The 24,678-nt window shown below is 40.6% G+C and overlaps 4 protein-coding genes across 5 annotated transcripts; 3 read left to right on the top strand and 1 right to left on the bottom strand.

The window, feature by feature from the left end:
• The first annotated feature begins 1,534 nt into the window (after positions 1 to 1,534).
• Positions 1,535 to 7,389, top strand: rlim (ring finger protein, LIM domain interacting). 2 transcript variants are annotated; one of them, XM_028416594.1, is made up of 4 exons: positions 1,535 to 1,718; positions 2,699 to 2,922; positions 3,810 to 3,914; positions 4,014 to 7,389. In XM_028416594.1, the coding sequence occupies exons 2-4, from the start codon at positions 2,754 to 2,756 to the stop codon at positions 5,594 to 5,596; spliced, it is 1,857 nt and encodes a 618-aa protein (XP_028272395.1). In that variant the 5' UTR covers positions 1,535 to 1,718; positions 2,699 to 2,753; the 3' UTR covers positions 5,597 to 7,389. The 2 variants fall into 2 exon arrangements, with proteins under 2 accessions (XP_028272395.1, XP_028272396.1); XM_028416595.1 differs by lacking the exon at positions 1,535 to 1,718 and adding an exon at positions 1,774 to 2,019.
• Positions 7,390 to 8,068: 679 nt separating this feature from the next.
• On the top strand, positions 8,069 to 9,586 carry glod5 (glyoxalase domain containing 5). The gene is made up of 4 exons (XM_028415518.1): positions 8,069 to 8,156; positions 8,514 to 8,669; positions 8,943 to 9,098; positions 9,212 to 9,586. Exons 1-4 carry the CDS (start codon positions 8,100 to 8,102, stop codon positions 9,353 to 9,355), a joined length of 513 nt encoding a protein of 170 aa, XP_028271319.1. The 5' UTR covers positions 8,069 to 8,099; the 3' UTR covers positions 9,356 to 9,586.
• Positions 9,587 to 13,437: 3,851 nt separating this feature from the next.
• irg1l (immunoresponsive gene 1, like) lies at positions 13,438 to 16,961 on the bottom strand. The gene is made up of 6 exons (XM_028415513.1): positions 16,761 to 16,961; positions 16,430 to 16,484; positions 16,127 to 16,314; positions 15,719 to 15,811; positions 15,186 to 15,391; positions 13,438 to 14,722 (listed from the first exon to the last, which is right to left on the bottom strand). Exons 1-6 carry the CDS (start codon positions 16,776 to 16,778, stop codon positions 13,795 to 13,797), a joined length of 1,488 nt encoding a protein of 495 aa, XP_028271314.1. The 5' UTR covers positions 16,779 to 16,961; the 3' UTR covers positions 13,438 to 13,794.
• Positions 16,962 to 17,109: 148 nt separating this feature from the next.
• LOC114442174 (uncharacterized) lies at positions 17,110 to 21,561 on the top strand. Its single transcript, XM_028415511.1, has 11 exons — positions 17,110 to 17,215; positions 17,943 to 18,128; positions 18,211 to 19,707; positions 19,791 to 19,883; positions 19,968 to 20,072; positions 20,177 to 20,286; positions 20,400 to 20,591; positions 20,677 to 20,839; positions 20,917 to 21,082; positions 21,177 to 21,271; positions 21,365 to 21,561. The coding sequence occupies exons 2-11, from the start codon at positions 17,972 to 17,974 to the stop codon at positions 21,448 to 21,450; spliced, it is 2,664 nt and encodes an 887-aa protein (XP_028271312.1). The 5' UTR covers positions 17,110 to 17,215; positions 17,943 to 17,971; the 3' UTR covers positions 21,451 to 21,561.
• The last annotated feature ends 3,117 nt before the right edge of the window (positions 21,562 to 24,678 follow it).

The following is a 24,678-nucleotide window of genomic DNA, read 5'->3' as shown; positions in this document are numbered from 1 at the left end:
TAAGGGAGCAAGCAAATTATAAGACGGAATGTCTAATGCAATGGATCAGGTACACCTGTGGTTATTAAGTGAGATCCTGGCTCTTCTGTTCAGTACGTGCTTACACCGCATAGACAGCCATAGGTGGCTTTGTCATTAGGACGCTTGCTTGTGCCTTTGTTTTTTTTTTTTTTTAATCATTAAGAGCATTTTAAAAGAATCAGCAAGCACTTGTAAAGGAGGCATTTATGTAGTGAATAAAATAATTACTGAACATGTTTTATTTGGCTGGAAAATCTGCTATAAAAGAAAGATACAAAGCTTTACTGACAAATCTGATATGTTCAGTTCATTGAAATGACACAGCACTACTGCTGCTAATCCTTTTTATGTGCTAAAAGAAAGCCTTTCAACGACTGCTCAGTAGCTCGCTGCAGTTTTACTGGTGTATTCGCAGGTATTAGATAAAAATGGGGACACACAACACCATTTTCCTCAAACATGAACCTTTGACAGGGATCCAAGCAGCTTTTTGCACATTGGCTTACAAATGGCCTGCAAGTGGATGCCATCTACTACCAAATGGTCAACAATGGATCTCTTCCGGCAAATGTAATGCATCTTCCTTCTTTTATTTATGTTTAGCATTCTCAAGAGAGAGCCCAGTACCCCTGACTTTGTACAGATATTTGGGATTCTGTTCATCTATCTGAGTCTGTTTTTTGTCAGTTTGCTGCTTTTTAAGTCATTTTAGGGGGCCCGGCAGTGGCCTGATTGATTTAATACAAAGTATTTTACTATTCTATTATTCTTCTATTGCACCGGAGAGAAACAAATAAGTAGGGCAGCAAAAAAAGAGTCACTGCAGGGCTGAGATCAATAAAAAAATAGCTGGCTTGGCAAAAATATAATATTGTAAAGGAGCATGTTATCTTAATTTAATTATACAAAAATTTAGATTGAATCTAAATGTGTCAGACATTTTGGGAATTCTGGGATTGTTTGTTTCAGTTTTAGATTGAGTGTATAGACAGTAGGCTATATGCTGCCATGTGAATGCATACATTTTAGCATGTATCTTTCTTTTTGGAGATAGATAGATAATTGCCTGTTCAATGTTCAACAATTGTGAATATACACTACAAAAACATGCATTATAGTGTGCCATACTCTGGTTGGCATATGGGATAAGGATTCAAAATGGGATAAGGGGTGTATAAGAGTACCAATTTGGGATGTGCCACAATTCACAAACTGTGTTATTTACCAGCATTACAAGCACACTGGTGTTTACGGGTCTTTGTCTTAATTCTGCAGGAGGCAGCAGCATTTGCAGTTACGGCCGCGCCGTGACGCTACAACTGACTGACGGCACCCCTGCTCAAAACAAACATCCTTTTTTTCTAATGCTTTCCTCAGAGGGTGCCGTGTTCGCTGTGCCCTGCACTGAGTCTTCCAGGCAGCGTCACCGTGACGCTGCGTGCGGCGCTCCGCCTCCTGCCACAGCTAAACGCAAACCATTACCAATGTTATTGCAGCGTCTGTGGCTGCCTGGAAGGTGTAGCTCGGGGTAAAACAACCAGCGTTTCGCAGTTTCCGGAAGATCATTGTAGCCTTCCTACAAGAAAGAAAATGGAATCCTGAAATCACACATAGCTAAACACTCAATCGTCTTTCAGAGAATATTTAAAAACCATACTGGGTTGTACGATTAGATCGCTGCTAATATCGCCGAACAGGTAACGTATCAGCGAGTTTGTGACAGAGTGTATATTCCTTCTGACAAACTTTATTTCTATGAGCTAGCCGATTTTAGCCTTTTTGCCCTGGTACTGGTTGTGAACGTCGACAGACGTTTGCTAGGTTAGCTTGCGGCTATGCTGTTGTTGCTCAATCTAATGAAACCCTCGTGATTTTAACAAATATCCAGTAACAGCACACACAATACATATCCACTTCAAGCTACACTTACCAGCATCGGAGATATTTGTATACTCGGTCTGATTCGTGTAACCGAGAATCTTGACAAGAAGTTGCTGGGTGAGTTATACGTTCCGTTTACAGGGAATGTAGTTAGCCAATCGGCTAGTTAAAACGGTAGCTAACTAGCTTTAGCGCAACATAGCCGGATTGGTTTGCCCTTCTAGTTTGGGCTGTTTTGAGCGGATAATACATATTGTGTCACACTTAACTAAATCTATAATTAACATGTTACTGTAAATGCTTATTTCCCCGATTCTTAGCAACGAGTGGTTCATGTTGGAGCGTGTACAAAGCTGCTTGGATAGTGGCTAACATGAGCTAAGATAGATGATGCCATTTTGTTTTTATCTCGACTTTGACCAACGAGTTTTTTGGTTTGATTAGCATAGTGCTAAATGCTTTATAATACATAAGCTCCCACAATATTCCCCATAGCTGTAGACGTTAAATTGACATTTGATGTTCAATGGAAATACATTGTGTGTTAGGATAGACGCAGTGGCTCAGCTTGCTAGTTGTGTTTAAAGTAATGCTAACATGTCAGTTCGCTTTGTAACCAGGGGGACCTAACCAATGCTAACATTAGCTACCAGGTCGACAGGCTCCACAACAAATGTTGAATTTGTCATATGTCATGTCGTGCTGTTCAGGGCATTTAAAATTTAATATATAACTATCACACAGGTTACATCTACATCTAATGTTTTTTTCACCTTGCTTTCACCTTTCACCTTAGAAACTGGGTCTTGGTGACGATTGGAGATCCCTAGGCTTCCCTCCCTTCTGCACCAATGGAAGGGTCTGACAGTGTAGATCAGAGTGGCAGCGACCAGCCAGAGTCACAACGCAGGAGGCTGCTGGACCGCCTGGACAGAGAGGAGGCCTTCTATCAATTTGTCAACAACCTCAGTGATGAAGACTATCGTCTTATGAGAGACAACAATCTTTTGGGCACTCCAGGTAATAGACTCTGACTCTACACTTGTCTTTAAATCTGTGCCTATGATGATCTTATGTGTCAGTTTATCTGATATTTATTTCCATGTAGCTACTATTTGGAATCCTTTGTGTCCCCATTTTACATCTTGAATTGTTTGGCTGGCAAATTGACTAATGTAGATTCAGACTCAAACCGTTTGTTGTGTACGACATAAATGTCGCTGTCATTCTTTCAACAGATCAGACACACAACTAAACATCATTTGTGCTGTGGTGTCACTCAGATTAATTGAGATTCTGAAATAATCTGAGAAGTCTTTAATTTTGATTTACCAGTGCCTCAAGACAGTTTACGTGCTGTAGCTTCCTGTAGTTTTGGATGTGTCACTGTGCTCGAAATGCAAAAACCAATGGACTATTGAAGACATCCAATCCATTTCTGTCCCAGGACAGTGGAAAGGGGAATGTAAGTTTGGAGCATCCTTTAGTGGAGCAACCTACCATGAGAGGGCATTGAATGGATGGTGGCATGCCCTGGTAAGTCTGGCGGTTTTAAGTATCGTGTTGCTGTGTTCAAAAAGAAACAGCCAGTGCAGTACAAAAACACACTTTTTTTTATTTGTGACACACATACAATGTGATATTATGTTTTATTTGATTACTTTAGTTCCCTACCTGCCAGATATCTAGCTGAATATAGCATGCCCTTCTGCAAACTTCTTCTCAGGTGCTTTAAATCAAATGCATTTGTTTTTACTGTAGAGAGTTAAGCTGTCACTTTCTCCCAGCCACCCGCTGTTTTCTTTTCCCAGCTGGTCACAGTAGAGAAGTGGAAGTCAACTAAACACTTAACATTCAGGAAAGAAAGGTTCTGTCAATAACAGAATGTTATGTAATGTCTCTTTCAGGAGAGGTAACAGAGGATGAGCTGTTTAACAGACTTCAGCAAATCAAAGATGGTCCAGAACAGCCCACTAACAACCCTAGTACTGAAAGTGCAGAAAATCCAGTTGGTAAGATTGTGACTTCATTTATTCATTTTTTTATTTTTGAATGTGTGGTAGGTTTATTCAGATATGAATTATCACCTGCTCATTCTTGGCACATTTTAGAACCCCCAGAAAACCCTGAAGACCCTGCCGGTGGGGATAGTCTCTTGGACTGGCTCAACACGGTGAGGCGCACAGGCAACACAACCAGAACTGGGCATCGTGGAAACCAGTCATGGCGTGCTGTAAGCCAGACTAACCCAAACAGCGGTGATTTTCGATTCAGCCTGGAGATCAGCGTGAACCGCAACCTTGCTGAGCAGCAGGCAGCTGCTGAAGGGGAGCAGGAGCCTCCTGAGCAGCCACCAGAGGCTCCAGAAGTGGTGGCAAGTGCTGAACCAGAACCTGAACTAGAAGAAGTGTTTTCACCAGAGGTTGTAGGAAATCCTCCCAGCTCACCTGCTGCTCCCGTGGTACAGCCACCTCTTTGTCCTTCACCGCGCAGAGGACAAAGAAGGGCCCGCAGCCGTAGTCCAGAACCACGCAGGACCAGGACTCGTCTAGCCAGGAGCCGCTCCCCTCTCAACTTGGACCAGCTTGACGGTCTCTCTTATCCTCGACACAATTACAGCTCTCAAAGCCCTAGTTCTTCCACTAATGCTACCCCTGTGCCTCCAGTGGAGGGTAGTTCACGGACTCGACAACATGTACTTTCCAGGCCAAGCCCAGCTGTTGATGTTGATGTTCAGCCACCTAGAGTCAGTGCAGAACCTGCTCCAGAGGCCCAGAATGTAGGATCTCAGGAAGGAGAGACTGCTGGAGCAGAAGGGGGTGCAGGTGGGCGCCGTCCCCCTACTATTATGCTTGATCTCCAGGTGCGTCGAGTGCGTCCAGGTGAATATCGGCAAAGAGACAGCATTGCCAGTCGTACCCGCTCACGCTCCCAGAACTCAAACAACACATTTCTATATGAGACAGAACGTGGTGGGTTTCGCAGGACTTTCTCACGCTCTGAGCGTGCTGGTGTGAGGACCTACGTTAGCACTATTCGAATCCCTATCCGAAGAATCTCAGATGCAGGTTTGGGAGAGGCAACCTCAATGGCTCTGCAGTCTATGATACGGCAAATTATGACTGGTTTTGGCGAGCTAGGCTACCTCATGGATTCAGACTCTGATTCTTCAGATTCAAATCGTGGAGCCAACACGTCCATGGATCTGGAAACCCTTAACAGTCCAGAGGCTACCACTGCTGATGCTTCTTCTGCTGATGTTGAAGAACAACCATTCGCTGCTGGGGTTAGGGCAAGGACAAGTGAGAGTGATATGGATTTGTCCCCGGATACACCTGCAACTGGTGGCAGGGCTCGTCCTAGACCACCTATCAGCTTAGAGGAACCCAGTTCTCTGCCCTTCCTGCGGCTTGCTCATTTCTTCCTCCTAAATGATGATGACGAGGAGCAGCCCCAGGGACTGACCAAAGAACAGATTGACAACCTTTCCATGCGCAGCTTTGGGGAGAGTGATGCTTTGAAGACTTGCAGTGTTTGCATAACAGAGTACGCAGAAGGGAACAAGCTACGTAAGCTTCCCTGCTCTCATGAGTACCACGTGCACTGCATAGATCGCTGGCTCTCTGAGAACTCCACTTGCCCCATCTGCCGCAGGGCTGTCTTGGTATCAGCCAATCGAGAGAGTGTGGTGTAACTTTGGCAAGCCTTATGTCTCCACCTAAGTAATCTAATATCCTAAGTCCAGTAGAGGCTTTGAGGAAATGTGTCTCCACTATTAAAATGTGTTTCTTTCATACCATTTGTGAGTTTGATATGCAGTCACAGGTTTGATTTAGGGTGCTCATACAGTGACATTGGGACATTAGTATGAACTGTTGCGATCTGAATATGGGCACAGGCAGTGCATGCTCCTGTTGGACCTGTAGTGACCATGCTAGTGTTGCACCAAGCATCAAGCCGTGCACAGAAGCAGGCCTATATCTCATAAAGAATCCTTTAATTATAAATGCTGCACACCTACAGGTAGTTCAGGCACTTCAAATCTCTTCTTTTGTATTAGCTCCTAAATGTAATTTAACATTGTTGAGTACTTGTACTCAACTATATTAAAGTTGGTTATAAGTACAATTCTTAGCTACACCAGTTTAAAGTATTAGCTGTAAATATGCTTGTAAAAATAATTTTGAATCATTCTTTGTATCGGTTAATTGGTTTTGGATTGTAAATTATCTTATATGAAACTCTGGGTCATGTTGGCTGCAATTACCGGAATTTGGTTTTAAATAGGTTGCAATAGTGTACACAGCAGAATTATTTAGATTGATATGTCCAAAGGATGTGGGGCATACATTTGGTTTGCAATTAACAGTGTGACTTGTAATCCTCTCTTCTTGTTCACCTGAAACAAAACTATTTTAGAGTGGCAATTATCATTAAAAATCTTCAGTGTGTGAATTTTTCAAGAGCTCTATTGTTGTGTCACTCTAAGGGAAACATAACTTGGAACATGGTTACTTTTGTAAAATGCATTTTTAATCACATAGCATTGTTACTCACATTTGTCTATACAATGTTAGAGAAATCATATTATGGATCTGTTATCCCAGTACATTAGGTTGATATCAAGGTGAGACCTAAAAATATTAAACGTAGAAGCACGATGTCAGAAATTTAAATATAGGTCCATTGGCACCAAATTCCTATACATACAAAAAAAGGATTGTACACTGATTTCACTGTAGTTTTGTAGTCACTGTCTGGAGTCTTTATGTTTCCACTAACAGTCTTTTAATCAGTGATCTATAAGTTAAGTTCTGGTATTTGGCAGTTTCTGAAGAGAGATAATTATAATAAAATGTTAAAGTGAAATGTAGACTTGACTCTTGACTCAGATTGAAGTAAGTGGACAGTACCAAGTCTTGGCTTCAATAAAACATTGACACACGGCTCACTGTGAACCCTTTCTGCCTCATGAGCTAAAGATTTATTTAAGGTTGTGCATATGAAGATTAACAAGGGGAAATACACACCATGATATAAATGTATGCTTTGTAAATGCAGTTTTTGCCTAAACCCTGAAATTAAGACTTACCTTTTTTAATGTGTTTACGTTCAAATTATTTTATTTAAGTCTTTGATTTAGAATCTGTACAGAAAAATCCGTAGGTGTTTTTTTTTAGCATTGTTAAAGAACAGTAACCCTGGATACATTAAGGAAAATGGCATTATATGGTTAATGCCATCCTGTCGTGTTTCAGTGTTGATTGTCTCTGCTACAATTATAAGTTCCCTTTAAGGGACATAAATACGAGTTTGAATGCAAAAAAACATTGTTGGATACCATAAACATGTAACTGAAATGTATGTTCCCTCTTCTAGGCCATGCTTTGGTTATGGCCTTGTTCTGTAACACACCCAGTGTAGTATGTTAACTGGGTGTTAAATGAAACTTACTGCTTAATTAAAGAAGTTGTTATCCTACAGAAATCATTGCAGGTACCCATTCTGTATAGCTACTGAGCTGTTCGATAAGTTTGTTGCTGCATTCAGGAGCTGAGCCGTCAACATCCAGCGGTGCTGCATGCATCCTGTATTGCAGAAGCACAAATTAATTAAAGGAAGATCTACTAAAAAAATACTATATGGCTATTAATGTGTTCCCACACCGAACAGGAGCCAGTAGTGATGGTTATGGCAGTGGAGCTAGAGAAGCCTTCATCTCTTTCAACAGCCACTTAAGGTAATAGTTAAAGATCAATGTTGTAGCTGCTTATAAATATTTGTACCTTTTCCTTCTGCACACACAGCTGCAGTCCATCACAGCACCAAGACCTCAATACTACAAATAAAGCAGAAACAGGCCTTAATAAAGTAGACTTACAGCAGATCAATGAATTGGAATATATGAGATTGTACAAGTCTACCTAATTAAGTGTTGCTGTTTATAAGACACGAAGGCACTGGAGCAAATATGGGTAATAACAGCGCCCCCTACTGACAGTGGTTTATAAGAATTTATTCCCAACTGTCAGATAAAACCAATTAATAAAATAAAAAAAACACCGCGACAGACTCTTAATAGGCCAGTATGACTAATAAAACTTTATAAACAAACAAACAAACAACACCTGACCGGTGTAGTGTTTGTGAAAGGTGCACAGGGAAAACAAGGAAGTACCGGTGTGCGGGAAGGAAGGATGGCGCTGCTGGCTGCGCGGAGTTTCATGTCTCATTTTCAAAAGAGCTGTTTAAAGGTAAATTCTGACATTCTCAGCTAATCTGACCTCACACACATGTTTTTAGTTTCCATCGACATTTGTTAGGACTGAAATAACGCGGATGATACAACAGTTTAGACTTCCGTTTGTTGTAGACTGCAGGCAGCGGGGGAAACATCCTCAGTGTGTGTGTGGTGAAAAGTGCTGCTTGTTTTGAAGTAGCCGTGGGATTTAATGTGTCTTGTCACTTGGTTATATCCACGTAAAGTTGATCTACGCCAGTGTTTTTTTTTACCTTTCACATGTTTAGAGGACGCATCACACATCCGCCACAGAGGGGCGCTATTTCCGCTTCACCTGCTGTAACATTTCTGTTTGTCTTACCTCTTATAGATTGTTTCCATTCAGACGCCTGGCCTTGTCAGACTCAAAGGAACATGTCCCATTGAACTGAGCCATCTTGATCATTTGGTGCTAACAGTGAAAAGTGTACCAAACACCGTCACCTTTTATACTACGGTTCTTGGCATGGAGGTGATCACTTTCAAGGTAAACCCCAGAAAGCTCCTTTTTAAATAGTCTTCCTTAATATGCAGTGATTAATTCTACTGGGTTAAAACTTATCAGGTTTATAGGGTTAATAGATGAATGAATTTATAACATTTTCAGTGCATTATTCTAGTGATGGGGAAAAGTGAACTGCAGTGCTTTTTGTAAAAATAAGCGTCCACTAGAGGGCAGGCTGTGATTGTGAGTGCTCTTCTCTCTTTGCTGCACAGTATGAGCTTTGTCATATACACATGCTGCGTCTGCATTTCCCAGGGGAACCGCAAGGCTCTGGGTTTTGGTAAACAGAAGTTTAACCTTCACCAGCTGGGACAGGAGTTTGAACCCAAAGCCAAGCATCCCACGTCAGGCTCTGCAGACCTCTGCCTCATCACCAAAACCCCCCTGGATACAGTAGCTGCACACCTGAAGGTACCTCGCTAGTTAGGTGGCCATGACCCAACCTTTAATGTCACATATTTTGTTACTGTTTTTACACGTCACATTCTCACTGTCAGTGTATGTTGTGTTTTTTTTCTCTGCAGGTTTGTGGAGTCAGCATTGAAGAGGGTCCTGTGGAGAGGACTGGGGCTGTGGGGACCATCACCTCGCTGTACTTCAGAGATCCTGACCACAATCTAATTGAAGTGTCAAACTACAGCCAGTCAGAAGCAGACGGCTCTTCCTGATGAGAACTCTTAGGTCCTTTTTGAGAGCGTATAAAACAATGCATCCATCTCATCATCCTTTTGGTCCGTCTGTCCTAAAGTGTGCTATTCATTCATGTTTTTGCTATGCTGCTACACTGCCTGTCCCTCAAACAGCACAAATAAACCCCCTAAATAATAATAACACCTCAATATGATTAGCTGCAGGAGTAAAAGTGTATAAAGATTGAAATAAAGGTGTTTTTGACACTACTTGTGTGTTTGAATATTGTTTTCAGTGTGATTCCTTATAAACAATTTTTATTGCCTTAACCTGTGTTTTTTTCTTTTAAATGAAAAAAACACTCTTCAGTTGTACCATTCTTTATAGACTAAACAGTTTATAGAGTCACTATGAAAGGAAAGTTTGACGTTCACACATGAACCTGTGTTGTATTATACCATTATACCACTTTTTACTTTGCTAAATGAGATGTTGCACAGTGGAAACACACAGCGTCCTTTTAAACCACATGTTTGCTTTGCCGCTGTATTAGCTTTATGTTTCCCTTAGTCACCACTGAGTGCCACCACAAAGTGTGAATCAGCTGATCTGCTCTGAAAATATTAGCATTTACTCATGTCAAAATAACTTTCATACTGTCAACATTAATCCTTCAATGTTGAAAAAAGATGCACAAAAGTAACATGTCCCTTTGTACTCTATGAACTCCAGCCCACACACTGTTTTGTCAGAGAAGCAGTATAGGTTGCATATGAGTGTAAGGTGGCTGTGGATTACCATCAACCTTCAAAAGTAACTTGGTCTGTCATTGTTATGTGGAAACTACAGCATATTGTTCTGCTTGCTGTGGGTGGAGATTGCACAAACTGGGCAATTCATGCGTATTGTGCTTGAATTGTTACTTAAAGGAAGTAATTTTCTCTTTCTGTGTGTTTTGCCTGTATTTGCAGGAATCCCTTCCTTATGGTAAACAACACTGTGGGAGGGGTCCACAGACAGACTGTATTGTGTTGCTTGCACTGGGTGGATGCTGCATGCTTTGAACCTGTCACGAATTCACCCGCTCACGTGTGAGCATTTCAGTAACAACCTCTGTGAACTCATTGTTGAGTGACACAGTACAAACACTTTGGGGGAATTTACTGACCTAATGACCTAAGTTTCTTGGTTCTTTTCATCTTAGATTATTTCCTCATGTTTGCATTTACTCTAAGTCATCAGAAGTAATTACCTGAACCAGTTAATGCTAGACTTCCCTTCCTGCTCAACTTAGCTTATTGTTACCATAAAACACAAAAATACCCCAAGTATCTATTTCCTTATTTGACAATATAATGTTATTTTCAACATTTGTTTCGTAAACCTAATTTTTAAACACTGTTCATCCTTCAGAGAAAGATCTCAGTGAGAAGAACTTTCTTTCTTCTCTTTCATAAATCACTTTTATTTAATTATTTATTTTGCATAGTCTCTTTTTTAAGTTACACACGCACATTAGCTGCTTGACTCGATTCCTACTAGGCCCCCAGGCCATTCATCTATTCTACCTATTCAACCCTCGTGTGTAATTTTCCCCAAACTTTAAAAAAAAGGTGATGATTCTGTTTCCTGTTTTGTGCTCTATTCACATGGCGCAGTTTCTCCCACTCTGACACACCAATACTCCTAGTGTGTATTAACAAAGGAGTCCTATAGTAAGTGTATTTACCATTATTGTCTTGTTTGCTGTGGGTGTGGAGAAGGAAAAATGTGCATGTGCACGTCATGCCTATTGTGGTATTGTCATTGTCATTTTATCCTAGCACAGACACCTCCTGGTCATGTTACACTGTGCAGGCGTTTTTAAGCCGTATTTACACAACTCACAAGTAGCTGTAAATTATAAATGTATTTCCTCATAAGGTGTTGTTTTACTTTAACCTAGTATTTAATACATGTTTTCTAAGCTGTTATAGAGCTATTAAAGAGTTTATTTTAAGTCAAAGGCCTTCCTTGTTTTTCTGTGTTTGCTTCCTTATTCAACCCTCAGCCAGCAATACTATTACCCATCCCACCTCGTGCTGTGTTACAGGAGCTGGAGCTGGACAGGTTGTCGGTCCAAGTCTGTTGCATCAGTTTCATGTGTCTAAAAATAGATACCATTGTGTCACATTCACACTTACGTTGGAGTCCTCAGTTCCCAGAGAAAACCACACAGTAATCCAGGAACCCTGTGCTGTGAGGCTGCCTGTGCTAACCACTGCACCAGCTTGATGCCCAGAGATGCTATAATCCCTTCTGTGAGCCAAAACTCTTACTTTGCAAAGATGAAACAGTGTTGATTCTCAAAATAGCTACTACTGCATGGAAGATAGTTTTATTAATAAAAGGTCATAAGCCAATCATGTATGGTATATTGATATTTCTCTGGTGATTGTAGTTTTATTAAACTATTATGGCGATTTATGGGCAATTCTACAGGAGAGTAAATATTCCGGTTAGAAATACAAGAAGTTTTATAAATTAGTCAATTTATAAAAGTTAATATTAGACAATTACTTCAAATTCTCACAGCACTTTTTAAAAATTAACTCTATGGGTTTAGTTAGTTATTACTTATTAGTAATCCTTTAGAAAGTACATGGATACTTTGTGCCAAAGCACACAATTCAGGCTGCTGAACAGTAGAGTCCCTATAATTAGCCCAAGATCCACAAAAGTGCTGGGTAAACAGCTCTTTTCCCAGCACTTTTCTGTAGTTAATGTTATTCCTTTTAGTCCATGGGCCAGACAAGATGTCTCTACCACTCGAAGTGGCAAAGGTTGCTTATACTTTTTAAAAAGCTACATGTCTGTAGTCAACATTTTAATATGACAACACCATTGAAGTCACAGCTAAATTATTGTTAACAGCTGTTAAAGTCCCCCGATAAAAAAATGCATTTTTGACACTAGCGCACATCTTGTTATTGGCCCTTGTTAAAGACATATTCCAATGATTTATAATATGTCTAGTATCATTTTAAAGGCGACATTCTGAGCTTTCATTCAAGCTCTTTTGTATATACTTTTATAAAGTACAGAGGACACTGGAGCGCTTCAAACTTTTAATCACACACATTTTCCTGCCATTTCTGCCTAAATCATCTTTTGTCTTTTAGTCCTGTGGCATCAGGAAACACGAGAGATACAAAATACAAACACTTCATTACTGGCATGATTCTAAGGATTCAGGAAATGCAAAGTTTACCCACATCTCATTCTGAGAAGGTGATTCACAGTCTAGATTAGGCTGACAGTTATTCTAAGAAAGCAGACCATCACGCTCATTGTATGCATTTGTTCTAATCAATGGCAATAATATTATTTATCTCTTTAATTACTACATTGATTAGTCTATTTACTCTGTATTAAGGAAATTATTTGCACAGGCAATATTCTTGCAATACTATCTCTGCACTAAAGCAGGGTGGACTTTCCCTGTTACAACAGACTCATTAACAAGACAAATGTCCTGTTTTTACCTTTTTGAATCTATTTCAGGTAGTTGAACTTAGTCTACTTCTGTATTGTGGGTTTATTTAAAATTAGGGTCAAAAGTAGGGTTAGGGTTAGGAAGCTCACAGAGTTGCGGTTGAAAGTGCATTCGGCTCAGTGAGACCATTGCGGAAATGTCTTACATGAGGTTCTAGGTCTCTCGACGGCCGAGAACCTAACCCTAGCTCTGCATTAGGGTTAGGGTTACAGCTAGGCTTAGGGTTAATGGTTACCAAACATAATATAAATCATTGAAATAAAAATATAAATAAAAATTTAACATTTTATTTTTGTCAGGGGAGGATAACTTTAACAGCTGATAATAATAGTTTAGCTTCAATCTGGTTATCATACCAAAATGTTGACTACAGACTTGAGTCATTTTAAAAAGCAATCTTTACTACCTTGGGTGGTACCGACATCTTGTCTGGCCCATGGAATAGTTTGCACTCCAAATGTACACACATGAATATTTTGGAGTCGTTGACGCTGCTTGCCCTGTTAGTTCGTTCTAATACAAACAGTGTATGTCACCACACTACAACAAACATTTTTTTTGTTTCTGATAGTTTTTTCCAAAAAATGTATGTTTTCTCACACCACTATAAGAACAGAATCAGATCTATGCTTTAATCAGTTTTATTAAAACAGATACACACAAACACAAATGTTACATATGAATAATAGGTTAAAGGACATTAAAGAAATACAGTTATATATTTATATTTTCAGTTCATCAAAATCCCACTCCATAAATGGATGGATAAATGAAGTGTTTTACACACATATCATTTGTCCACACACAAATCTATTCACTAGATAAACCACCCTTTCTCCTGTTTTATTTAATGTTCATTATATTTTAAATATTTACAGATACACAGGTAAAATATCTTTCTGTGTATTTATCTACAATAGTGTCTTCATATGTCTGCCATGTTCATTGCAGCTGTGAGAGAAGGTCCCTGCAGTCCCCAAATTTGTCCAACTCCTCCACCACATCAATCAGCATCTCCACCTTTTCTGAGGGAAGCACCGCCTCGGCGTTGTTTCTGAACTTCTTCCTCAGGCTCTCATTTGTCAGCGGGTTGCGCCAGTGGCCATAGAAGGTGTCACAGCGTCCCTTTAGGATGTCTCCTCCAACAAGTGTCACCTGGACTTCACCATACATGCAGTCAAAATTTGCAGGGTTGTCATGGGGATGCTCCAGGCGAACACGGCTCAGCAGGGCGAACAGGTCGGGGCGGCTCATGACAGCAGGGGTGAAGGAATCTACGGTGACCTCACCATCCAGGAGAGCGCTGCAGGCGTTGAACTGGAAGGAGTGGCGTGCCTCGTGCTCCGACTCAGGGAAAGGCCTGTTGATGTATTTTGATTTGGGTACTCTGAGCATAATGTCCTCAACCTGATCTGGGGAGACTTTCCCAGGACCAACACCGACAAGAAGTTTATGGACTGAGGCTGCAGCATCTGCCACCCAGTGCATCCCTAAATGGGCTGGGAAGCGCTTGAAGGCCATGTCCTGCTCTTCTAGCAGGAACATATGGCCATTATCACTGGGTGATTCTAAAGACTGTGGCACATAATCTTCATAAAATGCGTTAAAGCCTGCCACCCCTGCAACAGCATCCAGGACCAGAGGACTTGCCTCAAGGCCTCTGGAGGCCAGCAGAGCAGCTTCCAGCCCCAAACGTGAAGCATTGCCAATGTGGAGGGGTTTGGACTGAGTGGCAGCATTTGCCATTGGTGCTCCAGCAAGAGAAGCAGCTATTGCCAGGGCATGACTACACTGTGAGGGATCCAGAGACAAGAGCCGAGCACAGGCAGCCGCACTTCCCATAGTCCCAACCACACTTGGAGGGTGAAACCTGAAAAGAAAGGCCCAAAGAGAGACTCTGGTCAGGTGTTGTGGAACATCTTAAATAGAAACACCCACATTACAGTCATAATGATTTTGTTTCGGTTTTATGAGCAGAGACAGCTCATTTCATGGGTGGTAAAGAAGGAGATTTTAGTCATTTTAGTACTTGATAAACAGGCAAATAATGTGGTTGGTCATTTGACTTGATGTAAACAGCCAAAATGAAATCCTCTGTGATATTCTCGTGCACATGGCTAACTGTGCTAACACTACCCACAGAGCCTCAGCTGTCCCTGAGATGAACATTATAACACGCCTTTCACAGCTCATTGACAAAACTCAAAGACTGCATGTAACACCTCAGTGGCCTCCCTGTAAGCCACAGCGCAGAGATCAGCAGATTAAAATACGGAGCTCCACACATTATGAAAATAAAAAACTGACTATATGAACAGTTAGGGACCACTCACCTCTTGGGGATGTTGTGGGCCTCATTAGAGAACCTCATTAGTCGGCCCTGAATCTCGATGCCGATGTTGAAGGCCAGCAAAAAGTCCAGACCGCTGGGTTTTCTGTTAGCTGGCATCATATCACTGAGAGCTAACACAGCAGGAAGGACGGCTCCTGAGGGGTGAGTGGCAGGGTGCCACGTATCATCAAAATCCATGGAGTGAGTCTGCACACAAAAAAGATTTTAACTATCAATGAACAACCATTAAACAGTCTCTGATATTGACAACAAGAGAGGTACATTCTTCTGATAGTCTGTGCCTATAACCTATTACCTAATATACTTATTGGAAAATCCTATTAATTGCCATATTAAGCCTCAATCAAATACAGGATGCAGAAAGGAACAGAGGCTAAACCTGGCAATGGAAAGTGTTTTTCATTTTTAGGAAGCCTTCCTGTTGTTTTCCAGTAGTTTATTATAAATAGTTGTATGTGTTTTGAAATTGTCTGGCGTACTGCTGACACATCTCCTCCGCTTATTTATACCCACCGCCACTCCATTGACGAAAGCTGCCAGTGTCGGAGACAGCCTGGTGCCTGTGCGTCCGTACACAGAGCTGATGTCATCTGGAGCGTACATGTGCTGGGGGGAGGGAAACAGATGCAGACAGGTAAGCAGAGAGTTGTCACACAGCCAGTTTTTGTTCTTACTTTAATAGCTCTGGCTGAATAAGTTTCTTTGTAAGTCAACAAACACCAATTTAAAGGTCATCATCAAACAGGAAAAAAGTGGAACAGATCCAGATTTCATCTCATCTGTCCACACACAGAATTTCAGTTAAGAACACTCTTTTTATAAGGTCAGACTTTTTTCTTTCATCTGTCTCACTGCCTTGTATGCTGCCAGATGTTAATAAAAAGTTATTTTTAATCCCTTTCCCTTTTCGCTGTGTCTCACCTGGCAGTGCTGCAGGGCCAATTCAAACACGTCTGTGGTGCTTCCAATCAGACCAACACCAATGCTGTCCAGCACCATCCTTTTACTGCGGTGGAGCACCACAGGAGACAAATGCTGGGGCTTGAGCTCACTAATGAACTTTCCAAAACTGGCTGTGACAGTGTCCTCAGGGGTCAGGCTTTTCAGGACTGCAGGGGGAAAAAAATCAGTGAGGAATGCCATGAGAAGCAGAAGCAGAGAGATTTACGGTAAGTTTCCTGGTGTTTAGATGACAGAGTAGAGATAAATAGATCAAAGATTTACCTTCCACTGCAGACTTGTGCAGTCCTCTGGCAGCCAACATTGGTCTAATGGTTTTCTGTAGTACAAAGAAGACACAGTCTTTTTACTTATCTGCCAAAAGGATCGTGTATGTTTTATTAAAGGCTGCTGACAAAAGATTTTCTTTTTCTTTTTTTTTTGTCAGAGTGGACACTGATGAATGTTACTCAGCCTGTTTTGAAAGAGTTATCGTGGTGATGAGATGTAATAAGTGTGGTACAGTATTACTAAAAAAAACCCTACCAGGTGTTAATGATTATAAAGTAGAAAAAAAAGAATAAAAGAATAAAAATAAATAAATGTTAAGTTTTACCTGTAGTGTTGAGATCATGGCTTCAGGTTGTCGGTTCTAAGTTCTTCTTTCTTCTTTCTCTGAATGCAGTTGCAGCTGTTGTTAACAGTTGGTGGAAGATGGATTTCTGATTGAGAAGCTGCCTGCTTATATAGTTAAGGAGTCACAATAGGTTTGAATGCCAACCTGGAAGGAAGAGGGAAGGGCCACATTTACCCATTCTTGAGAAATTTCCACCTTGGTCATCATTCTTACTATCCTAACCAGTATCATACTTCAGCGGGGGTGGAAGGAGGGGTCAGACATTATTGTCCAAGGTGCGAGGCAATGATGTCACCACTCAGGTTGCACTGTAGGATTGTGTGGGGAAATTTTCATCAGCTCCTCCTACGTATAAAGAAGCCTTATTTATGGCAAGGCTGACATCCCTGCTTTAGTACAACTCAACAGATCACCTGTCTGAGCATTTTAGTGAGGTAAGACTTTATTTTCTTATGATTTATTGTTTGTTTTATCATTGATATGAACTGAAACACTCTGCCTAAAAATCCACACTAATGTTATAACAGGAAAATTGTATACTAGTTGGAAAGACAAACAAATACTTTACTGTTATATAGTTTCATAGACATTAAGAGAAAATGCAGATAACTCTGAAAAGAATCTCTGAAAGGAAACAATAACAAACAACAGCAAATACTACTTTTTATTAATTCAAATAGTCAGTTTATTAATTTGGAATAAAATGTCAGCTTATGTGAACACCTGCCAGTTTCCTGTGATCAGAGCAGGAAAGGTGACTACAGTTATTTCTGTGTCACACTCGTGCCTTGGCAGGGCTACAGGCTCTCTGGTTTCTGTGCTGAGTAAGATTAGACAGAAAAGGGCCAGAGAGAGAAGTATGAATAGTCTATTCACAACATGCAAGTGAGTCTGTAGGACAGAACAGCTTGTTTGATTGTGTTTTTAAGCAATTTCTTGAATGTTCCCTTTCTACAAATTGTTGTACATATACTATATGTATTTTTTGCAAAGTAATGCTAACAAAATACTAATTTCAATAACATAAATTTTGCAAAAGTCACAAAACATTGTTTGCATATTATTATGCATGATGTTTGCACTACTTCCTTGATGAATAACATGCATACTACCATTGTATCTGTATTCATAGTGTGTGGTCATTTGTTTTTGTTATTTTAGTAAGTCCACAGATTGACAACAAGTACGCCATGGCAACATCAGATGGGTTTCCTGCCAGTTTCTATGGGGAACCAGGAGTGTTAGGCATGCTATCCAATGGGATCAGTGCATTTCTTGTGCTTCTACAGAACTTTAATACAGCTCACACTGGCAGTGCTCCTGTAGGGGTGGAGAACATACTTGCAGGTAAAAGCTGCAAAAAATATTACAATTAAAAGAGTTTGTATAGAATCAGCCAAGTAATTTAAGTGTCATGTTTCTGTAACAGGTGTTCATCTCATCCTGATCGGTGGCATCTGTCAGCTGGTGGCCGGAATGCTTTCCTTTCGAAAATATGATCACCTGAGTGGCACTGCCTTCATCGGCTATGCTGCTCTTTGGGGTAGTTATGGTGCCACAAGAATCTACTTTGGTGCCGTGTCTCAGTCAAACGCTTCCACGCCACTTCAGATAGTTAGCAATTCATCCACTGCTGTGATGAGCAGCCTTGTGACTCCCACAGAAACCCCAGTTTGCCAATTATGCCTGTCCATAAACGAGTCAGCCATTGCAGGTCTGGTCCCTTACATCCTTCTGTCCTTTCTCTTGGCATTTTGCTCTGCCACAGTCAACTACATCATGCCATTTGTTTTTGGAGCCATCACAGCCACTTTAGTCTTCGAGGCAGTGGGTCTGGTAGCAAGTTCCTGGGCTCTTGTAGTCGCCGGGGTTTTAGAGTTACTCATTCTGATCTTTGCGATCTATGGTTCAACTGCACTGCTCATCAAAGGTCTGACTCAACGTCTTGTCCTCAAAGGCTTTGGGACACCCCTCTTTAATGTTCTCCTGTTAGGCACTGCCAACTCAACTAATGCCCAGAGCATTGGCCAAGAAAAGAAGAAAAACACCAAATATGCTGAACCCATGGCCTTGGGTTTCTTCTGTGACTCTGTTGCGCCTTTCATCTTTGCTTTCTACAGCTTTGGGTACATGAAGTCATTTGGTTTAGGAGCAGCATGGGTCTCAATCATTGCAGTAGCCCAGCTATTCTCCAGCTACTATGCCCATCTGCGCCAAGACTGCTACCACACCACAAAGTTTGGGTTTCATGCCACATATTGGCTGATCAAGGCGTGGGATGAGTTTGTGGTATCTGCTCTGATTACAGCAGAGAGTAAAGCTGTCTCTGGGAGGGAAGCAATGGTGGGGGACTGGTTCTTTGTGGTAGCAGGTTTGGTGCTCTGTGTGGGAAGCCTGAACATGGACGTCCTGGAACTGATTCACAACTTGCTGTTTGTGCTGCTGACAGTCTCAACAATCCCTCAGATTCCACTGCAGGGCTACTACATTTTCTTTGGTGTAGCTTGCTCCATGTCCACTGCGACCTCCATCTATGGCACCTTTGCACGTCTGATCAACACCATAGCAGAAAAGTCTCTTATTCCTGTGGGCCCACAGCCCATCTCCACGGAACAGCTAAAGAAGGCAATGAGCTTCAAAAAATCCAAACAGGGAGACCAGGAGGTACAGCCTCAAACTGACCAGGTCTCAGACTCCCTGTTCTACCTCTCAAATGGGGTTGCAGCTCTTTCAGCTCTTCATTCAAAAGTATCCAGTGAGAATCTTTCCCTGCTTCACATGACTGTCCCTTGGGTCCTCATATCTGGGGCAATCATCCAGGCGTATGTCAGCAGACTGCAAGTCTCTGGAGGTGGCAGGTTTGGGTCAGTCATCCCCTCCATCTATGTGGGAGTTTGGGCGACCTGGACTTGGTTTAGGTTTGCAGGTATATCAGTGCACATTTGAGTAACTATGTTGACACATTTCTTTCTACACAAGATCCTGATCAAGTTGTTTTTTTCTGTCTAGGTAACCTGCTTCAGCTTTCCACAGAGGTAGTTTATGGTTTCACAGCAGGGGCCATTGCTCTCCTGGTTATTAATGCTGTACTCATGTCAATCGGTAAGATTAACCACATCATTTTTAATAATGAAGTTTTTGGTTTTGAGTAGTCAATTTGTGTAATTGTTGTGTTGTTTACATCAGCTGCCCATAGGAATCTGGTTCTGCTGTTTCTGACAGCGGTCATGGAGGTCGCTCTGGTCTGCTTCCTGCTCTCCACCCTGCAGCGACTGCCATATGAACTAGAAAGTGTGTACACCCACACTTAAATCTACAATTAGTCTTTAGCTCTCAAAATATATCTGTAATGTGTGCATATTCTTGATGTAATTTTTTTATCATTATTTTTACAGTGGCCATGCTCGCACTGGTTTCAATAATTTGTATATATGGAGCTTTGGCATCACTGGTCAACTGCATCTTCTCACAGAGATTGCTACCTATGGGCCCTCCCTTAATCAAGGTAAACATTGAGGCAGTTTTATATATATATAGATATATATATATCTATATATATATATATGTTTTCTAAATTTCACATTACAATCACGTGTCTTTTTCTATGTCTTGTTTTAGGAGAAAGTGAAGCAGGATGCTTTTTCAGAGCTGCCCTGTCCAGTGGCTAATTCTCGACTCACTAGTGGCCTCTTGAAGATCGCCAGCCTTCTGGAGGAAGGTGGAGTGTGTGGTATTCCCACAGACACTGTGTATGCACTGGCTGCCTCCTGCAAGAATCCTCAGGCCATAGAAAATATCTACAACATTAAAGTAAGAAACAGAAATAAGGTGCTGTTTAAAGTGTTATATGATTGTTTAGTTCTGTTTCCAACTGGTTATCTGTGACCTGTTACAGGACAGACCAGCAGAGAAGCCCATTTGTATTTGCATCTCTAGTGTGGAGCAGCTCGTGGCAGCAAAGCCTCCCTTCAGTCCTCTGCTGTGGGAGTTCATGAGGAGTGTGTATCCTGGAGGGATCAGCTGCATCATCAGCAAAGGAGACTGGCTCTATAGATTGGGTAGGGTGCAGTTAAACACCTAAAACTTACCATGAATTAAAATAATCAGTAACTAACTTTGAGCTCATCTTATGTAGGGGTGGGACCAGCTTATGACCGTGTTGGTACCAAGGACAGCATCATGATCCGAGTGCCTGACCACACAGTGACCGGCCACCTATGTGACATTACTGGACCACTCGCTATTACTTCTGCCAACCCCAGCGGAGAGCCTGACAGCACACACCACAGCATGGTTATCAAGTAAGAGTCAAATACATATTTAATCCTTTATTATTTTAAATGACATGTACCTACATTTTCACTCCCTTTTCTGACTTTTTTTTTTTTACCACAGTCGACTTGGACATAAGATCCAGGGAGTTCTCTGTGACGGCGACTCCAATGAACTTGTGGCTTCAACTGTGGTCAACTGCCTGAGGATTGATGAAGGTAAAACACAAAAATTATATGTATATATATTTTTATTTTATATCTCACTATACTTGTATGTGCCCTTTCTAACTTGTATGCCTATTTCCACAGGGACCATCACCATTGTGAGAGAAGGCTGTGTCCCAGCAGTCAAAGTCCAGCAGATCTTTGAAAGAGTAAAACGCTCTATGGTGTGAATGCTTTACCCCTTATTTCTCTCCTTTCAAAGAGCTGCTTCATGTCCTTTTTTCTTCCATTCAGCACCAAGTGAAAATTAAAGCTCTGACGTTTATGTAGGTGTGACCAAGAATGACAAATATTACATTAAACTCAACAATTGTTGGTTTTAGATTGCATCTAATATTCTAGCTGTGTTCTTATGGCATGAAGTTTGATATTTAAACTAAATATTGGAATAATATATATTTTTTGATTATTTGGTTGACAATACTGTAAATATGTAAATATGCATGCTGACATTGTAAAACCTGAAATAAGCTTATTGTGTTTTCTTGTACTGAATAACTGTGAAAATAAACATCACTTTATTTTATTCTCTGTAATGTCCTTCTTATCATAAAGTAAATAAAAATAAAAATACATTTGATGCAGTTTTCACTTTTCTTACAAAAATAAAAACAAAAACAAACGTTAAATTAAAGGCAACAACAACAAAATCACAAACCACAAAATAAAGTTGTCCACTTAAAGGACAGAAACCCAAAAGCACATCAGTTTAGTAGATTCACCTTAATGTACCAAGGACTGAGAGAGCCAGCTCCTCAGGCTGGGTCTGGGACTTAGCAGCTGCTAAAGGAAAAGGGATCACCTCTCAACAGGAGGATGAAGGCTAAGAGACTACATTTCAGCCACATTCAGTTCAGTTCTGACACTTCTCTTAAAATGTTACCACTATTCACACTATGGATCCTGGAAGCCTTGAGATTTTGAATGTACTGAGGTCTACATGCACGTGAAAATGGTGGTGCTCCGAGAGCCTGACACTATGAGATGAATAGCAAAGTAGACCTCTCTGGCCAGTTCACTTCAGTCAATATGAAGGAGGAGGATTAGGGCCTCTGAGTTCTGAGAAAAAAGTCAGAATTTTGACTTTAATCTGTTTTTTCATTGGCCCTAATGCTCCTCCATAAATAAAGTTTAAAAAAATTAAAGTTTATAAAATTAAATTACTCTATAGCATTAAGTTTAACATGTGATTGTATTCTGCTTAATAAATTGTGCTTTTTAAAGCCCTTTTCACATCTTACACATGAAGTTCTGTGTCATGCTTTATAAGATTGTGTTTGTACAAAGAGCTACTCCTCAGGGTTCATGTTACAATGAATATTCCAGGCTAACTGGTTTGCTGAAAAATCACAAATACATTTCTTAATGGGAAAGTCTGTTAAAAAAAGTTGGACATATTTATCTACACCTTAACATTTAATAAAAATAGTATAAAACAGTATTTTGAAAATTCTCTATCATGTGTTTTCAACATAATTATTGTTGTCATATCATTACTATTTATAGGAAGAAGGAAGTGTATTTAAGACATTGACAGAAAACATTGTGAATCATTTACTTTTTTATGATTAAAGAAATAGCTTCTGCTTATAACAAGAGTTTATTATTCTCTCAATAGGCTGCATCACCTTTAAAGTATTTTCCAAGCAATACGTTCAAAGGTTTTTCATGTAAACTGACTCACATAGAAACTTCAGTTCTTACTGATAACACATGACCAGGAAACTTTTTTTTAAAAACAAAAACACTTTTAAAGCAGGCTTTTATGGACAGCGTCATCACGTTGACACTGTCGGAAAATAAATCACCTCTAAAGAACCCTTAAGGTATTTTTTTCAAGAACTTCCTGAAAGATAGTCACGCTTGAACACATAAGCACACAGCCTGAAAACAGAAGAGCTCTTAGGACAGTTCAAATACACACTGATATTTGTACACACATCATGAATACTTGCTTAAAAACCATGACAGTGACATTTTGTAGTCAGACTGAAATTCTGGGTGCGGACAAGCTTTCTGCTTCACAGGCTGTTTGTCACCCTGGTTAACAGTGTGCAGTCCAGACAGTCCAGACAGCCTGTTTACTGAAATGATTCAACGCTTTTAAGGCAAATCTCTACACTGACTTGTTTTCTGATAATAGTTTATTTATACAGTTGGCGACAAAATTATTGTCATAGTATATACCTTGAGTAAGCCTTAAATACTTACTTTGCACAGAGAAACAGATTTTGTTTGACCAGGGTCTATATTGTACCCCCCCCCCAACCTCCTCTAACCTGTAAGCATTTGGCTTACACTCAAACGTGTGGATTAGTACCTTGTGGTACACACACAGTATAACAAATAATGTTCTTCCTTAACACTGGTGTGAGAGGTATTATCAAGCAAAAAATAGTCAAATGGTGTAAGAAGCCAAAAAACTCAAAGGTCTGAAAAGACAATTGGTTAATTGACAATGGTCAATTGAGTCCAGCACAGGAAATGATTGTGAGGTTGCAGATCAAGAAAAGCATTCACAGAAAAGATAACAAGCTTGACTAAAGGTGGGGAACCACCTGGAGAAAGAGTGCACATCCTGGAAGCATGAATGGTCAGATGATGCAAAACTAGTATAATGCTGTGAGGATGTGTCAGTGCATCTAGAACAGGAAATCTTGTCCGACTGAAATGACTCATAAAAAGAAGAGTGATATCCTGTAACCTAAAGCAAATGTTGTTAAACATGACAGCAATCTAAAGCATACGTCATCTAGTGAAAACTAGGACATTTGAAATCTGTATAGTGTACTAAAAACCAGGGTCTATGACAGGAGACCCTCGAATCTGGACAAACTTGACAGATCCACTGAAGATCAAGGGCTAGGGTTCCTCAGCAGAGTTGTCGAAAACTACACAAAGCAACTCCAGGCTTTATTAAACAGAAAGTATACACATCTGACTATTAGCCTCAGAGGGGCTCCCAGTTTTGAACTTGTTTTGTTATGTTTTTGGAAACAATTTTGTTTCTATGTACAAGATAAAATAATCCTAAGCTTCCTAAGTGACACGAGTATGCATGTGTATATTAGTTACCAAAGTAAATACAAAAGGATTAAAACCCCACAATGAGTTTTACCGAAAACAGGAGCCAGGAAGGAGTATGTGAGCATTTACTGAGCAGTGATCAGGAAACATCAGCATATGCTGGTTACACGGCTTCCTGTAGTTAGGAATAAACCACAAAGACCAATTATTAATCACTGAAGAGATTAACCGCGGCTCCGGTAGCACTGTGAAATTTTGTACAGGTGTGGTTGACAAGAAGTAGAAGACCTGTGTATAATTTCAACTGACAACTGTCAAGCATCTCTTTGTCAGGCTTTTTTAAATATATTACATTATTTTCGAGCACCAAA

This window comes from Parambassis ranga, chromosome 10 (genome assembly GCF_900634625.1).
Source record: "Parambassis ranga chromosome 10, fParRan2.1, whole genome shotgun sequence".
NCBI classification, from domain to species: domain Eukaryota; kingdom Metazoa; phylum Chordata; class Actinopteri; family Ambassidae; genus Parambassis; species Parambassis ranga.
The sequence above is the reverse complement of the archived record's forward strand: the minus strand, read 5'-3'. Positions and strand labels throughout refer to the sequence as shown.

Coding starts and splice junctions, on each gene's coding strand:
- rlim (XM_028416594.1), top strand. CDS start 2,754: ATGGAAGGGTCTGACAGTGTAGATCAGAGTGGCAGCGACCAGCCAGAG. Junction 2,923..3,809: donor CAATCTTTTGGGCACTCCAG/GTAATAGACTCT, acceptor TGTCTCTTTCAG/GAGAGGTAACAGAGGATGAG. Junction 3,915..4,013: donor AAGTGCAGAAAATCCAGTTG/GTAAGATTGTGA, acceptor GGCACATTTTAG/AACCCCCAGAAAACCCTGAA.
- glod5 (XM_028415518.1), top strand. CDS start 8,100: ATGGCGCTGCTGGCTGCGCGGAGTTTCATGTCTCATTTTCAAAAGAGC. Junction 8,670..8,942: donor TGGAGGTGATCACTTTCAAG/GTAAACCCCAGA, acceptor TGCATTTCCCAG/GGGAACCGCAAGGCTCTGGG. Junction 9,099..9,211: donor CAGTAGCTGCACACCTGAAG/GTACCTCGCTAG, acceptor TTTTCTCTGCAG/GTTTGTGGAGTCAGCATTGA.
- irg1l (XM_028415513.1), bottom strand. Junction 16,315..16,429: donor GCACAAGTCTGCAGTGGAAG/GTAAATCTTTGA, acceptor TTCCCCCTGCAG/TCCTGAAAAGCCTGACCCCT. Junction 15,812..16,126: donor TGGCCCTGCAGCACTGCCAG/GTGAGACACAGC, acceptor CCCTCCCCCCAG/CACATGTACGCTCCAGATGA.
- LOC114442174 (XM_028415511.1), top strand. CDS start 17,972: ATGGCAACATCAGATGGGTTTCCTGCCAGTTTCTATGGGGAACCAGGA. Junction 19,884..19,967: donor TGCTGTACTCATGTCAATCG/GTAAGATTAACC, acceptor TGTTTACATCAG/CTGCCCATAGGAATCTGGTT. Junction 20,287..20,399: donor TGGGCCCTCCCTTAATCAAG/GTAAACATTGAG, acceptor GTCTTGTTTTAG/GAGAAAGTGAAGCAGGATGC.